Source organism: Astatotilapia calliptera, chromosome 23 (genome assembly GCF_900246225.1).
Source record: "Astatotilapia calliptera chromosome 23, fAstCal1.2, whole genome shotgun sequence".
Lineage (NCBI taxonomy): Eukaryota > Metazoa > Chordata > Actinopteri > Cichliformes > Cichlidae > Astatotilapia > Astatotilapia calliptera.
In genome coordinates this window covers 24,233,379-24,251,320 of record NC_039323.1, presented here as the reverse complement: position 1 = coordinate 24,251,320, position 17,942 = coordinate 24,233,379, and the positions used below count along the sequence as shown (strand labels likewise).

Sequence of the window (17,942 nt, the reverse complement as noted above, 5' to 3'; positions counted from 1 at the left end):
GTTACTCTCAGGTATCTCTGATCAACAAATCTGAACACACAGGTGATCAAAGAGACAAAATCATGATGTGATATGATTGATTTTTGCAAATAAACAACCGAAATGGAATTACACAATCCTCATGTTTCACCACCTTCTTTCTTTTGACCATAAAAGCAGCATTTGTCACTTAAATAAATAACAATAATCTGCTCTTTCAGTGGAGAAAACTGCAATTTTTTTTTTAAACAAATGTCTCTCACACAGAAACTCTTTGGAGCCATGCAAGCAAACACTGACTTCTCAAACTAAAACTTCAATAGCATTCCCGACATGCTGCAACACCTTGAGTCAACATCTCACTGAGCCCTGAAAAAGGAGAGCGGCTCCTCTATCGACCGCTGTCTGCTCATTGTGCTCCGACTGTCTGGGTCACGGAGAAAGCAACTACTTAAGATTGGCGGAAAAATAGAAGCCTGAAGTTTTAGTGAAAAGTTGTTGAAGCTTTTATTTTATAACATTAAAAACTTAATATTCCTTCGAAAGCTGTTTTTGAGTTTAATCTCTTATTATGTTCAATTTTTAAAAAAATTCTGTGGTTTACATAACAAATAACAAACATAAACACCCATTAAAAATACATGTATACCTTTAATTGGCAATATGACTTCTTTAAAAACATTTCACACCTAGTTAAAGATACATGAAGGTTAATAGTTTATTAAAACCTAAAAAGAACAAGAAATTACCTACCTACCAGCTGTCAGTCATCAGTACAATCATCAAAAAGAAAACCTGATCCCACAGTGGTTTTTCTATTTCTATTTTTAACAAAAATGGTAAAAATAGAAAAAAGTATTTATTTAATGACACTTTTAGTCTAAAATCTAAACATTTTTAAAAGTAGGTTTGTAAAAATGTCCTCAAGAGTGTAAAAATTCAATAAGAAGTGTTTTTAAAGGACGGCACTTTTTCTAAATTCGTAATTGTGTGTGCGTCCTACTGCTCGAGATCATCTGAACAGGCCCACTTTCTTCTTCTTCGGTTTGGAGGCCGGTCGCTCTGCAGCGGTGGATGTGACAGGAAGAGACTGAGGAAGACAAAAAACACAAAAGGAGGAATGTTTTTCATAGTCTATTTCCAATTTCCTGTTTTTAAAATCACTCAATCTCTTCTTTTTTCTTCCCCAAGGAAGCATTTAAGCAGGAGACGCATTTCACAGTTTATCTGCTGACTTGTAATTTGAATATTGTAGATCCCAGCTGATGAATTTGGATTTAAAATCTCTTTTAATCTCCAGCTTTGTTGCATTTGTTCCCCTACAAATAACCCTAATTGGTCAAATCTTAAAAAAAAAAAAAAAAAAGTCTTCTGTTGTACCTGCTGCATTTTGGGTCTGTTGACCATCTTGGCTCCACGTGTTTCCGGCTCCCCGTTGTTGGTCTGTTTTTCATTCCCATCAGCCGATTCACTGCTGACAGATCCGCCGGCTGAAGGACGAGGATGGAGATGTTTATTAAACTAAATAATGACTCAGAGAAGCACCAACATGTCAAATCTGCCATCAGTAAATCAGGATTAAACTTGCTGCTACTACAACCGATCAGCAATTTCTAGAGATTTCAAAAAAGAAAAAAGAAAACAAAAAAAAAGACCTGCTGCAGGAGTGGACACTAACACCTGCTAGTGTCCACTCGTGGCTGTATGCCCACAGACTCCTATCTTCGAATGTCCAACTCTTTATAGCAGATATAAACATGTCTACAGCCTGATGCAAAGAATTTCATAGTCTCTAAAGATAGTTTAACCCTTGATATTAGATGGATCTCATACCTCACACATTTGGATTTTGCTGAGGCTAAAACTTAGCATCGTTTCCTCTTTGATTGACAGCAGCTGGTTTGCTGCCTAAAGGGTTCATCACAGCTAACTGGAGTCACTAAACTGGACCACTGGAGTGTGTTTGTACTGCTGATGCTTAAACTGATTGTTTTCATTCCAAAGTTACAGTGCTGTGCAAAAGTCTTGATCCACTCCTCATTTCTTTATATTTTGCTTCCAAGCAGCCAGGCTTGCAATTTGTAATTTTTAAAAGTGCTTTTGACCAGTCGCTCTGCCGGCAAAGGTTTTCTTAAGACACTGGCCCCCTTTTCACCAATTTTCAGTTGAGTCCTTATAGCTGATGATTTTCAGAGGAATGATTTTGTATCTTAAGCTATTTAACACTATGACCTATGAATCATCTTAAGCAACTAAAGTGCACTAAACAGACAACTCAGTGAAGAAACCATTTTAAATTGCATCCTCAGACACTTTGTTACTAGCAGCCTGTGACAAAAACACATCATTTGCTCCCATTTTCATGATGTATCAACTCATCAACACAGATCAGCTGATTGGGAGAAAAAACACAAAAAACAAAAAATGATTTGAAGGGATTTTATTCTTCTTTTTTTTTTTCCACTAAAGTTGAAAATGCAAAACCACTGGATAACTTATGGGTGGCTATGTCCATCTTTTATATACAGTTTGTTGTTTTTACACAGGAGAGTTTTTAAAAACAAATGCAGCTGGTTGTTATGACCTGAGCTGACTCCCATATACAGGGGTTTAACTTCTGTACCTGGCATATGTATTTATTACATTGAATAACCTTTATCTCCAATATCTATTAGAAACCATGTCTCACTGCTTCACATTGTTATAAACTAACTTCTGTTCAAACTGAAGGCTGTGACAGATGTTTTAGCACATTATAGGAAACTGAAAATGTAAACTGGTGTTCTGATTTATTTTGCTTCTGTATTTATGAACATTTATTTATATGAACAGTTGTTAGTTGCCCTGTCCTTTACGTTTGCATGTTGTAAACTTCCCCTTTCATTCTTGCCGCCATCTTTCTGTTACAAATCGCCCCTGACACGCTTTTAAGTATCTGGTTGACCCCAGATACTTAAGCTCATCTACCTTCACTGTAACACCTGTCTGCCTCTCATTCACACACATATCTTGCTTCTACCAACTTTTATTCATTTTCTCTCCAGTGCATACCTCCACCTATCCAGGCTCTCCTTCATTTGCTCCTTACTGTCATTACAGATCACGGTGTCATCTGCAAACATCATAGTCCATGCAGACTCCTGCCTGACCTCATCTATCAGCTTGTCCATCACTACTGCAAACAGAAGGGGCTCAGAGTCGATCCTTGATCTAAACCCACACCCACCTTCAACCCATCAGTCACTCCTATCACACGGCTTTCCACTCTCTTACAGTCCTCTCTACCACTTCTGATCTCCTCATGCAGTAGGGCAGTTCTTCTCTTGGATTCAACACATTTATTTACTTTTTAGATTTTTGTAATGGATATCAGCCTCAATATGCAAACTGTCATCTGCAAAGTGTGCAGATGTATGCATTCAAAATCAAAAATATACAACCAAAACTATCACAATGCAATTTCTTTGATGAAGATAAAGAGGAAATATTAAATGCTCACATAAACCTGACTAAATCTTTAAATTTGACCATTAAACTTCAGCGCAGTTGTGAAGCTGTAATGTTCACCTGAAGCGTTTAAGACGAGTTCTGGCTCCTTGTTGGCGTGTTCGACCTCCTCAGCAGAGTGCTGCTCCGACAGTTTGCGCTTTCGTGCACTTCCGTGAGTGACGATGGCGGCGTATAGCTCCTGAAGATCGCCATCGAAGCCCAGAGCTTCCTGTTGTTCAGAACAGAGCAGAGGAAGAGCCTGATGGAGAGAAACAGAACGAGGCAAAACCTGCGTGAAAAACTGGCAAAGATTCAAAGTACTTAAAAGTTTCATATGTCTTATTATTTCTCCAGTGTTGTCAGAGGTAAAAATTGTTCAAGCTCCAGATTTTCCTAAATGTGTTATAAACCCTTGAACCTTTCAACAAGGCTTTATGCAAACTCTGAAAGGTGTGATAACGGATATATTAAAACAGGAATTAACCTCCATGCATGAAAAAAAAAAGAAAACAAAAAGATGCTGCTCTTTTAGATGCAATGTAGTTTTAAAAAGTGCAATATGCACTCAGAGATTAAAAAAAGAGGCAGCCATCTACTGTTACTGGTTACGTGGAAAAGGAAAAAGAAGCACAAAGAGGGAGCAAGAACAAAACAAACTATAGAAAAAAAAAAAAAGACTAGGGCCATAACTGATGGAAGATTTACCAAAATGGGATGTTTGAACCTTAAAAACTCCCATGTAAGAATCCTGGACAAGCCCCCAAATTTGTCATAATGCAACTCATGAGCCATGACAAATAACAGGAGAGAGAGACAAAGTGTACCAATTATTAACCAAGAGAAGCAAAATTAAAAACACTAGGACTAAACCAACACTATGGTGGATAGATCGAGAGACCTAAATGCTCCAGATGCTCCCAGTTACACTGATTAAAAGATGGCTAAATGTGACACAGGATCATCACAGTACAAAGGGTGTCTGTTACATAGTACAGCGCCCTGGCATTCCCTCCCATTCTACTCACTCAAATTCATTCAAACTTACTCTAACCACAAATAAGCCAGCAGTCTGAGAGCGAAGTGCTCTGTTGGGGTGATATAGTACTAGTAAGTCTTTAACATACTAAGATGCGACCTGATGATTCAGTGCTTCGAGCTTTAAATTAAATTCTGAATGTAGCAGAAAGTCAGTGAGGACGAACCACTGTTTGAGAAATATACTCTGTCTAGCTATCCTATTTATCTCTGAGAATATTTTTAGCAGAAGCTGCTTTCACATGTCAAGTTAAGGTCAGATGTCATCTGGGCCATTCTAACAAATGGATATGTTTTCTTTTAAACCATTCCATTGTTGCCCTGGCTTTATGTTTAGGGTCGTTGTCCTGCTGGAAGGTGAACCTCCGCCCCAGTCTCAAGTCTTTTGCAGACTCCAAGAGGTTTTCTTCCAAGATTGCCCTGTATTTGGCTCCATCCATCTTCCCATCAACTCTGACCAGCTTCCCTGTCCCCGCTGAAGAGAAGCACCCTCAGAGCATGATGCTGCCACCACCATATATGACAGTGGGGATGGTGTGTTCAGAGTGATGTGCAGTGTTAGTTTTCTGCCACACATAGCGTTTTGCATTTTGGCCAAAAAGTTCCATTTTGGTCTCATCTGACCAGAGCACCTTCTTTTTAATGTTTGCTGTGTCGCCCACATGGCTTGTGGCAAACTGCAAAGGGGACTTCTTATGGTTTTCTGTTAACAATGGCTTTCTTCTTGCCACTCTTCCATAAAGGCCAACTTTGTGCAGTGCACGACTAATAGTTGTCCTATGGACAGATTCCCCCACCTGAGCTGTAGATCTCTGCAGCTCGTCCAGAGTCACCATGGGCCTCTTGGCTGCATTTCTGATCAGCGCTCTCCTTGTTCGGCCTGTGAGTTTAGGTGGACGGCCTTGTCTTGGTAGGTTTACAGTTGTGCCATACTCCTTCCATTTCTAAATGATCGCTTGAACAGTGCTCCGTGGGATGTTCAAGGCTTGGGAAATCTTTTTGTAGCATAAGCCTGCTTTAAATATCTTAATAACTTTATCCCTGACCTGTCTGGTGTGTTCTTTGGACTTCATGGTGTTGTTGCTCCCAATATTCTCTTAGACAACCTCTGAGGCCGTCACAGAGCAGCTGTATTTGTACTGACATTAGATTACACACAGGTGCACTCTATTTAGTCATTGGCACTAATCAGGCAATGTCTATGGGCAACTGACTGCACTCAGACCAAAAGGGGCTGAATAATTACGCACACCCCACTTTGCAGTTATTTATTTGAAAAAAAAAATGTTTGGAATCATGTATGATTTTCGTTCCACTTCTCAAGTGTACACCACTTTGTGTTGGTCTTTCACATGGAATTCCAATAAAATTGATTCATGTTGTGGCTGTAATGTGACAAAATGTGGGAAAGTTCAAGGGGGCCGAATACTTTTGCAAGCCACTGTAGTTCGATCCCATCAACAGTTTTGTTTCCAGTCTGCGTAACTCATGAAGCTAAATATTTAAATATCTACAGTTTCCCAGTTTCCGGACCCTAGGTACACAAATGATGCTTCAAACTCCGCAGTGTCCTGTCTAGTATTAACTGATGAAGGACCATAACCAATAAACAGAAACTTTCTTTTTGCTCAGCCTGAGTTTACCTTAAGGCTGAGCTTGGAATATGAGCTGGTTGATTATCAAGCAGAGGGTTAGGGTCTCATGAGGTAAAGCTGGAGATTTTAAGCAATGTCTCGCATACCTTGGACACTAGGTTGTGAATGTTATAACTAAAACTAAGGTAAAGCCTTCAATTTATGGAGAACCCATCAGAGTGTTTCTCTGACAGAGTCTCTTTATCCAATACTAGATTTCCCCATTTCTTCATCAGTAAGATATGCTGCCACTTCACTTAGAGTATGTAGACTCTTTGAAATATTCCTCTGATCTAAAGCTAAATATCAGCTATATTCTGAGAAATGCTAGTACTCAATAACTAGCTTGAAAATGTAGAATTATTCTTACTGAGAAACAAATGCAGTTTACAGACTAATTCCCTGCTTCAATTTTGGTGCACACCACGCTGAGATATGACAAGTTTTCAGCTAATACCTCGTTGGGAATCACCTTGTTGGTGCAAAAATAGCATTTTATGTCTGTCAAATTGTGTTATCTTTGACATTTTTCAGAAATTCAACTAAGGAAAAGGGAACAAATAATGTGCTTTTGTGACAGGGTGCTAAGTAACTGGCATTGAATACATGCAGTTTTTCTGCATGTATAGCTAGCATGTCAGGTGCCTCACTTGGAATTTTTATTCCAAATAACTAAATTAAAAATCAACTAAACAGCGTTTTATGGATCATAAAGTCTGAAATTCTTAAACTGGAAGTGGTTTTATGTGTCAGGGGGATGATTTTATATGTTTTTTTTTAAATTCCTGACTGCTTAAAGTAATAAAAAGTGAACATCTGAGTCATTTCTCAGGTATTTTTATATTTCTATTTTGATTTTCCTGTTGCCTGCCACTAGCTTTCCTTAATATAACATAAGATCCCCAAGAAGTTTAAATTTTGTCATTAGTTTTAATTCTCCATTTATTATTTCAGTAAATCTTAAATATGCTTTATATTACTTTTACAGGAGTACACTCAGTTTTCCCACCTTAAAACCTTTTAAGCCTACTCAACAACAAACTTGGAAGGGCAAGTCACAGTTATGTGTCTTTATTTTTAGACTCTGATGAGATTTTGCAAGTTTCAGGTGTTAGTTTTCACCCTGCCCCTTCCATTAATTAAAGCTGATAAATCAATAGAAGTGACTTGCAGCCCCTGCCTTTGGGGCATATTTGCTTTATGGCCCTGCTGTGTGGAGTCACATGTCTGAGGTGTGATTGAGGGTGTGTCGGGGTTGCGATAAGCCTCTAATCAAAGCTACATTATTGGCCCAGCTGACTGCAGGTAGAGCGGCGAGCAGTAACAACAGAAACACACACACAAACACACACACTCTGTCTGACAGATAAGGCTTCAGGTAAACTCCTGTGACATTATGCGAACGCACGGCTGGCACATAGAAAAACACTCACCATTCAATAAATCCTTCTTTTTCTCTCAAATGGAGGACAAACTCTCCAAATTAGCTCCTCAAATATTGACCAGGAGAAATTGGTGGTCTCCCCGCTCGCTGTCAGAGCAGAGGGGCTCCTAAACACACTTTGGTCAGGTTTCGAGGTTTCACATTGATTTATTTTCGTTATTTGTTTGTTTAAATATCGTAAAAATAAATGTACACTCTGGCGAGGCTTATTTCTGCTTTGGGCACAGAGAAACCAATGTGCTGAGGGGAGAGAAAGCAGGAGAAAGCAGACCTTATTCTCTTGCTTTTTTATTCACCTTCTCCCTCCCTTCTCCTCTTCCTCCTCCTCCTCTCAAGCTGCAAACCAACTCACTTCATATTAATTGATGTGAAATGCTGAAATCAATTTGTTGGATCTGGAGGCCCCGAAGCGCCAAAATCAAATGTTAAAACTAGTTTAAATCCCTCCTCTTTGCTCCATGGAAGGTGTCACAAAAAGCAGATGAATTTTAATTCGATTTTAACAGAACAATGCGTCAACATAAAGAGGCTTAGTTTCAGCCTCCACCACTAAGTGTTAATGGCACACTGCGAGAACTGATGTGTATAAAATGCTAAAATATTGATGCTAAAAGCCTTACTTAATGTGGCTTCATTGCTTCATATACATTTTACTTGTTGTTAGTAAAAATGTAACTATATTTACCATTTTTATATACGATTCTTTCAGCTGCCCTTCCTGATGCAACCAGAGATTTGAGTCCTTATCACACCAGTTACTTGTAATATAGAGACTCAGCACATTTTCATTTTATATAATATTATACATCATTAGAGACAGAGACTAACAGTCCTGTTGGATTGGTGATAAAGCAATAAATTGCTGCTAACTTTACTAAAACATTCAGTACTGATGCCGCTTGTCACTTAAAGTGTTCATTTTTATTCATCAAGCAGAAGCCTCCAGCGTTTAAACAAGTAAAACTTACACTGAACTGTCAAAAGCTGCAATTCCTGTAATGGCCACCTGAAGCTGACTCCAAACATTGAATCAGTCTCCATAGACTCATGTTAAAATGCTCAACTTCACACCAGAAAAAAAAAAAAACATCCTTACAGCCTGCTACAAAAAATGGTTTTAGTCTGTCATGTTAAATGAAAATTATATTATTAAAATTCTGAGTTATAAACTATGGATGTTGACAATTTCATATCAGATCATTTGTATGTCAAAAAAGAAAATTGGAAAGAAACAACACAAGCTTAGGCTGCTGCCCCCGCGACCCGGCCTCGGATAAAGCGGATGAAGATGGATGGATGGACAACACAAACAGCAACCTCTATGAAAAAAAGAAGAACTACTGAAATCTGCAGTTCCTTTAATATCTACTGGAAGCTCTAATAGTCAGTCCCCATAAACTCACATATTTTTTCAGGTTTAAATTCTCGGTTTATTAACCTGTTTAGTTGAATTTATTTCTGATGCGTTTAGTTCCCTCAGTGTCCCCTGTCTGTTCCTTCCTCTGCCTCGTCTTTCTATGTTTTTTTTAAATCGATGTCCAATAGTTTCCATTACCCGTTTCTAGTTCCCCTGTTGTTTCCAATCCTGAAAAGTTCTCAGTTTAAAAACAGTCCCAACTTTCACTTTTCCACCTCCTTTGTTCTCTTTTGTGTCCTTTTGTTTATTTTATTGAGTGTTTTAAAAAAGTTTCTTTTTTTACCCGTCTTTTGGTCTGTGCCTTTTACCTTATCTTAATGATAACTGATTGCTTTCAGTCAAAGTCAATGCAGTTGTTTGTTTGTTTTTTTTGTTTGTTTGTTTTTTTTTTGGGGGGGGGTTATTGATTTATTTCTGGTGTGTACAAATTAGCTTCCATACTTCTGTATTTGAGGAACGGCACGAATGTGACTCCCGAGGTGTGAACACAGCAACCGCAGGATTGTTATCTTCTGTTGTTGGCAAGAAAAGAAAACAGCAGACAAGGAATAAAAAAGGAGATTACAGCAGGTCAATAACCTCTTGACCATTTTGTAGAGCTAAGCTCGGGAAAGCTCCTCCCTGCTATTGTGATAGAGCAAAGTCCACGAGGAGAAGGAACGCTCACCTGGAGGCCATGCCTCCTGAGCCCCTCCCCCATGGCTGCCCTACAGTAAAGCATCATGTGTGGGGAAGGCGATGAGAGGACGGGTGGAAGAGTTGGCAGCGTGCTGGTGTTTCTCTATTATTAGCAGGTAAACAGCTCTGATTTTAGACAAGTCGCTGCTGCTGTTTTTTAAGAGGAGGGGTATGGTGCCTCAGAGTCTCACACTCACTCTCCCTCATCCTCCCCAACCTCATGTTTACGCTCACCTCATTCCTCTCGACCTCGTTTTCTCTCATCGTGACCTCAACTTCCTGCCCCGAATCCCAGAAATCGTATGTTTGAACCCTGAACACTCACACTCACATCCTCTGGAAACAAAAGGCACATTTAAATTGATGAATGAGTCCTGACTAATCAGCAAAAAAAAGAAAAAGAAAGAAAATAAAATCTAAAAAGCTGCAACTACAATCTCAAGATCTGCACAGAATGACGTCTAAGTCAGGTGATTCACTGGTATTTCTGCTAATTGGGCGTCTAACAAAACAAGTAACAACGAATTGGCCTGAGCTCTTCTAAAGTCTTTCAGACTCTCCTTTTTCCCCTCCGGCTCCCTTAAAACACTAATATCAACTGTTGAAATCTGCTTAAAGCACTACTGTCCACACAAAGAAATTACTTAAAGTCTACGTATTTTTCTATTTTTTCAATTTTCCAGGTCTAAATTTGGACCTTCATAGTCATTCTACAGTTTCCCCTCATGCTGATAACAAGGATGCATTTATAGAATCTTTTCAGGTAATAATACAATGTCCTTGTCTACTGACACCCGAGCTAAATTACTAACGTATAATCCTCACTGAGGTGTTTATGTGCATAACTTTGTTAAATAAATAAATAATAAATCTGCAGTAAAGGAAAAGGGTGGAGTGCCCACTCCGGGTCGGGGATGAGTTCCTGCCCCAAGTGGAGGAGTTTAAGTATCTCGCGGTCTTGTTCGCGAGATATGGGAGAAGGGAGCGGGAGATCGACAGACTGATTGGTGCAGCGGCTGGCCTCTCCCTTAGAGATAGGGTGAGAAGTTTGGCCATTCGGGAGGGGCTCAGAGTAGAGCCGCTGCTCCTCTACATCGAAAAGAGCCAGTTGAGGTGGTTCAGGCATCTGACAAGGATGCCCCCTGGGTGCCTCCTGGGCAAGGTTTTCTGGGATGAGGCCCCGGGCAGACCCAGGACACGCTGGAGAGATTACATGTTTCGGCTGGCCCGGATAAGCTGGAGGAGGTGGCGGCTGGGGAGAGGGAGGTCTGGGCTTCTCTGCTTAGGCTGCTGCCCCTGCGACCCGGCCCTGGATAAGCGGAAGAAAATGGATGGATGGATGCTCTCAATCTCGCTCTAAGTGCATCTCCTCACACACAGAGTGGCACACACAGAGGCCGGAGTAATGAGGACATCGTGTTACCTTTAAGGGCAATAACAACTTCTCAAGTGTTAGGCCCAATATGATGACATAGCGAGAAGTCAACAAGTAAAGCGTCATCTGAGCCTTTCAGCAGTCGTGCCGATTGTGAATGTCAGTCAAAACGTTTCACAAAAGCTTCTGACCCTTATTTTGGTTCTCCCGCTGATATGTTGAAATAAAAGCACAGAACAACATAGAAATGAAACAAATAGATGATAAATGGACTGGTTCTCAGAAAGCGTGTTTCCATTCTGCTTGAGCACTCACAGCACTTTATACTACATGCCTCATTCACCCATTCATATGCCTTTTCTACCTAAGTGCTTTCTATCTAACATTCACACACATTCACAGTCAGATGAATGCATCGGAGAGCACCTCGGGGCTAGTATCTTGCCCAAAACCTACTGGTAAAAAAAATAAATAAATGCATCGTACAGCTTTACATAAATCCCAGGGTCTTGTCTGCTCTGACATTATCCACACCTTCACTTCATTTACCTTTTACCTCTGCACGTCCTCAGTGACCGCTCACTGTCGTCACGCCTCCCCTTAGGCTGATGTTAAAAGTTAACACAAAGCTGAACACTCACACTGATTTGTCAGCTGGGAAACTCAATTGGATTCCTCATAAGAGCTCATGCAAACTTTCCATCAAGACTTTCCGGAAGACGCATGAATGCATGCATATGGCTCCTGAATAAACACGCAGTATTTATGTTGATGGAATTTAATCTCTCTTTTCTGTATATTTTCGGATGTTTACACTCATCGACTGGACTTTTTTCCCCCCTTTCAGTTAACAACTTGTATGTTCAATAGTTTTAAAGCACAGTGAAGTATCTTATCAGATTTTGCCAGATTTTCTTTTTTATGTTTTCAAGTATAAATATCTGTATGGCTCTCCAAAATCCTCAGAGAGCAACTTTGTTCTCTCCACCATCAGCAGAGTCCAATGATAGGGAGTACATTCGCTCGCAGATGCACAAACACAGCTGCAAGCAAATATTAGACATCTTTCCAAGTCTGCCTGCAAAGCCGATGCATTAAAGTGCATGTCTCGGTAGATGAGTTTGCCGGTTCATGTATTTTATACCTTCGATTGTCAGAGGTCGCTTAAAACCCTAGCGGACCCGTGAATTCTCTATCAGTCAACTTTTGTTTCAGTGTTTTGGAGTGAATTAGTCAAGCTCACACCTGACAAAAGCTGATACTGAACCATAAACTCTTTTTCTTGATGAAAGCTCCTCAATTTAGAGCCGTTTCAGGTCCAGCTTGATGCCTTGCATGCTTACTCCATGCTGCTCTAAATGGGCTTATGAACTGCAAGAGTCAGCAGTCGCAAACTGCACCCAATGTGTTCACATGCCAATAAACTCTACTGCTTCTGCCGCTGCCGAGTTTTGTGCCCCTGCTCTCATGTTGCTTGCAGGCTCGTGATGTCTTTGCGGGATGCTGCTCTCGGCCGGTCCAGGCTGGGACACAGCCCAGAGACCAGCAGCTGAAGAGGGAGGAAGCAGCCAGGCCACAGAGGGCCTAATTACAGACCCAGATCAGGGACAACCCTGTGGAAACTGTGCGCAACTGACAGAAGACGCAGGAGGATCTACTGTACGTACATGGTTTTGTTATGCAGGCTTTTGCTCCTTACGTAAAGAGGACAAACTGCGGCTGTAGATAATGATTATTTTCATTACATGATTAATAATGTAGTCTGTGTCGAAAAATAGCACCATCACAAGTTCCCAGTGCCCAAGAGATGTTTCCACAAAGCCAAAGGTATTCAGTTTGCAGTGATACAAGCCAGAAACAAGCAGCAATTCCTCACATGTGAGGAGCTAAAGGTAGAGGTATTTTCTTCAGTGGCTGCTAATGGCTATGAGAATTTCAACTTTTCATCAGTCCTTCCATATATGCTCCTTTCAAGAAAAAAAATAAATAAAAAATTATATATATATATATATATATATATATATATATATATATATATATATATATATATATATATATATATATATATATATATATATATATATATATATATATATATATTTATTTATTTATTAAATTTGAGTTTTAATTTTGTCAGTACTAAACAGTTTCCATTTGAGTCCAGTGCCTTCAGCTTGACAGAAACCTGAAGCAAAGAAAGTTTTCTCTGTTTGATTGTAGGGCCATTACCTTACAATATGAGGCGCCTTGAGGCAACTGTTGTTATGATGTGGTGTTTAATGAATATAATTGAATTCAATTGACGTTCCAGCCATGTATTCCAACCCTAACCATAACCTTATTCCTAACCATAACCAGCGCTTTAATGACGTGAAATAGTGTTTTCCAAAGCGATTTGAGAAAAATGAACGTACATGTGTTGACTGATTCCAAACAATTCTCATATTTCCTAATTTTTCTGATCTCGTCCTTTAGGAACGTGCTGGGTGCCTGGAAGCGTAACATGTTGGCGATTTGTCACCTAGCGTAAAATATTACTCCTCGGGAGTGAGAACATGTTGAATGGAAAGTGCTCGAGTCAAAGGCACCCAATTTCTTTTAGGTTCATGAAGATGTTTCACCTCTTATCTGAAAGGCTTCTTGAGTTTTAAAAGCTGGTGGGGAGTGCCAGGCTTATATAAACTCTAGTGGGGTCGTCACCTTTGATGTGGTTCAAGCCACTTTCCAGCCTACCATCTCATGAGTAAGGTCACAAGTGCTGAGGTGGCAATGGTGGTTAAATCTCCCAAGAAGCCAGTTTTTGTACGTGGGTATTGCTGGGTCTGATATGCACCAGGATGACTTTCTACCACATCAGGGGAGGATGATGATGATGATGATGATGATGATGATGATGATGATGATGATGTTCTGTTCTTCACTGGTTCATGTCTAAAGGTCTTCACTGACTTAATGGAGGTCAAGTTTATGTTTGAAGTGCAATGACTAGAGGTGGGACTAGTATTATATTGTCAAGTGTCTCACCTGATAATATAATACTATCACAATATTTCACTCCTGATACTATGTTATTGAAATTTTTAGCATTCTGCGACATGCTGAGTTTTTACAATAACAGATGTTGTGATTTATCACCTTTCTTCAACTGCAAATTACATCCTCGAAGTTAAACTTTGTCCATATCCGCTTTATCCAATAAGATAACGTTATCTCCCTTCAGTTATTTTTTTGATGCAAAAAGAGATTGTCAAGCAGAACAACACGTTCACTAAAAACCTGCCATAAATGTTGCCATAAGACAGAGTCAGTCTCCTATCAGTCTGTTATCAGACCGATATCAAACTGATAACAGTCTGGGAGTAAATGGGGTCAAGCTGGCAATTGCATGCAATCTATTTCTGATAATACAATAATTATCGGGGATCATCAAATCATCAAATATAACATGTGTTGCTGTCTACATAGACAGAAATTCACATTTAACTATCACATTTGCACTCAGCCACCTTCCTGTTCTATAGAAATATAACTAAAATGCAACCAGCCGTCAGCTAGCTGAATGGAGTCTTGTTGAGTTTCTTATTAACAAAAACTCATTCAGACTAAAGACAACATCTTGGCAGTCTCTTCGCATTTGCATTGCATAAATTAGACAGCAACTACTTGCAAGCCTTCAGCGCAATCTGTCAGAGTGATTGCAGTCAGTCCAAGTCAGACTGCAACTGTTTGCAGAAAGGTTGCTTCCTATCAGGTGGGATGAGCCCTCTTGTTTGTAGTATTCCCAGAATTCATTTAATAAAATATCAATATTTGGTGTCCCTGTACTGATACAATATTACAATGTAGAATATTGCGGTACTATGCTGTATCAATTTTTTCCCCCCTACCTCTACAGAGTATGTGTGTAACACCGATTTACACATCCTGAGAGAATGGTTACTGTCACATTTTCTTGTACAAAAACTTGTGAAGCACCCGTAATGTTATAGATAAAATGACTCCGCTGACACAAGTTACTGTCTGCGAAGGTTCTCAGTGATCCAGGTCATTGTAGTCTAAGGAGCTTGGAAAGAAAAGCATCTGGACTCCTTTAAGTTTCTTGAAGACGTTTCACCTCTCATCCTAGAAGCTTCTTCAGTCCTAAGAGCAACTGGTGGAGGGTCCCAGATTTTTAAGCCCTATTGAGAGTGTCCCTATGAGGGTTGTGAAAGATAGATGGCTAATTTCAGTCCTCTATGTCCACTGTGAATGATCATCTTTGAAAAGAGGGCGGGGCTTTAAGACACCAACTGTCTGCCATCTATAATCGAGTTTTGTGATACCTTCCCAGACACCTTAACGCCCGCTTACATCTTGGGTAATTTGATCTTAGTAAGTCACATGATAGGGTGGGGCAAGGTCTCACAATGTGTTCACCCGAAACTTTGGCTGATGGTGACCCACGCCCGTTTTCACACCTTGGCTCGTGTGATTAGGCAGAGGATCCATAGGGGGTCCACAGCCCTCGTAAGGACACTCCCAATAGGGCTAAAAAAAAATCCGTGACTCTCCATGAATTGCTCTTAGAACTGAAGAAGCTCTGATGAGAGGTGAAACATCTTCAAGAAGCTTTTCTTTTCAAGCTCCTTAGACACAAGTTACTCTATTAAAATAAATAAATGCAACTTTGTCCACAGTCTAAAAAACAACAAAATAAATGAACTAATTATGCAACAAAGACCAGAGAATCAGGAGAAGATGTCCGGTGAACATCTAGCCATTAATATTTATTTAAAGTCTGCTTCACAAACAGACACTAAGACAGACAGTTTTACATTACGGACATTGAAAACTGTCAAAATGAGAACATATTTCAGATATTTAAATAATTTAAATACTCTGAGTGTTTGAAATAAGTATTTGAGATATTTCACCTTTTCTAATCAGATTTAGTTTGAAACAGAAGCATACACGTAACGGTGAATCTGATGACTTCACTGGTGGGAATTCCAGGATATATTATGAGATATATATATCTATCTATATCTATAGATATATATATCTATCTATATCTATAGATATATATATCTATCTATCTATAGATATATATATCTATCTATCTATAGATATATATATCTATCTATCTATAGATATATATATCTATCTATCTATAGATATATATATCTATCTATCTATAGATATATATATCTATCTATCTATAGATATATATATCTATCTATCTATCTATATATATATATATATATATATATATATTTTTTTTTTTTTTTTTTTTACATTTTATTTTTCCTTCTCTATCCATCCACAAGGTTTGTTGCAGAGACACCATTCAAGCAACAACTGGGTTACCAGCAGGGTGAATGCCATTATTGCCCATTCTAGCCCTCCCTATTCCATATGCCATATTTGATGTGCATTCTGACTGGCTGACTGTGATTCCTGACTCTCACTGAGTGAAACAGCTAGTAAAGAATGCCAGCAAATATGAGCTAACTACTTGTCGAATGGTAGTAAAACTTTAAAAAGTGTGACACAAACTAGGAATGGAGACCGTTTCCTCTGAAAGTAAAAGTTGCTCCTTTTGAAACTTGTCGGCTGCAGTGCTGAGGAACAGCTTTTACTTTGAAGGTGAAGCTTCTACATTTTTGGTCTGCAGCACACTTTTCACATTTTCACTACAGCTCTGAGATCAGCTGGACAGTGTTTGTAGACAAGTCTGCCACTTCCATGCAAACTATGACTGCACCAATATGCTAGCAACCAAAGCAAGCAGGAGGAGGTTTGTGCCAACGGTTTGCAGAATACATATTTTTCCATAGCAACAGGTGGTTGCCAGGGGGCTACTGACTGGTCTGTAGGCCTGTGTTTTTGTGGCTTTAGAAGTCATTTTTCCCTGTTGCTGCCCTCAACCTTCAATCACAACAGGTCAAGGAATACTAATTTTTCCCTCATGACTGGTGGTTGCCAAATGGTTGCAGACCAGTCTGTAGGCCTGTGCTACTTAACTAAAATGTTGGTGTTAAATGATAAAAGCATACTGAAATATATTATTCACCCAAAATTCACCCGGAATTTTACTGAAACATAGAAAATTTGTTTTAAAAGAAGTAACAGGCAAGCAGGCAACACTCATTTTCATATGGAAATGACTAAAAGCCTCAGTAAATGACATCATATTATTTTTATCTGTAAAATTTTCTGATAAATGTAAACAAAACCATAAAAAAAAAAAATTGTAGAAATAAAGACACTATTCAGTCATTTTAGTTGCTACAATAGCTCGGTCACTAACCAAGCAAAAACACTGGAAACAACTGAATATCGAGTCTTTAGATATCACCAAGAATATCAGGTTGAATACGGTGACCAAGAAGCTAAATATTCTCCATCACTTTGCTGCTGAAGAGTGTAAATGCTGCCTCTTTCTAGCCTCGCCTACTTACCACGTAGCCCCTGAATTCCTCAGGTCCATGACACAAAGTGCCGCACACCGCTGTTTATGAGCACAACGGTCAATGATTTACAGAGGAGAGACGTAAAGAGAGAAAAACCTTTCTCACCTTCCTCAAATCCTTCTTTCCTCCTGCTCCTACAATAACTGTCTTGTTTTCTCAGCCTCACATATGAAATTATAGAGTCCGGCGCGCCTCCACAGCAAAGAGAAAACAGATACAGATGTTAAAACACACGGTTGCTTCTTCTAGATCTTCAGTTAAGATACATGTTGGATTATTTAGAGTCCTGGTGATGTATTATAGACTGTTAATCACTCAAGGCAGACTTTATCATGTCTTACATTCTTTTTATTGAAAGGCTTTTGTATATAATTTAAAGTACCTCGTGTGTTTTTGACTTTTCCTTCACCCCCCCTTTGTTTTCCAGTTTGATATGGTA

General features: G+C 39.3%; 1 protein-coding gene across 3 annotated transcripts in view; it reads right to left on the bottom strand.

Annotated features, from left to right (window-relative positions):
• Positions 1–610: 610 nt before the first annotated feature.
• Positions 611–17,942, bottom strand: part of nhej1 (nonhomologous end-joining factor 1) — a 29,406-nt gene continuing 12,074 nt past the window's right edge. For all 3 annotated transcript variants that reach the window (XM_026158690.1, XM_026158689.1, XM_026158691.1), the window contains exons 7-9: positions 3,547–3,727; positions 1,360–1,469; positions 611–1,069 (exon numbers count right to left, since the gene is read on the bottom strand). In XM_026158690.1, the coding sequence (XP_026014475.1) occupies positions 992–1,069; positions 1,360–1,469; positions 3,547–3,727 (369 nt within the window). In that variant the 3' untranslated portion in view covers positions 611–991. The remainder of the gene's footprint in view (positions 1,070–1,359; positions 1,470–3,546; positions 3,728–17,942) is intronic.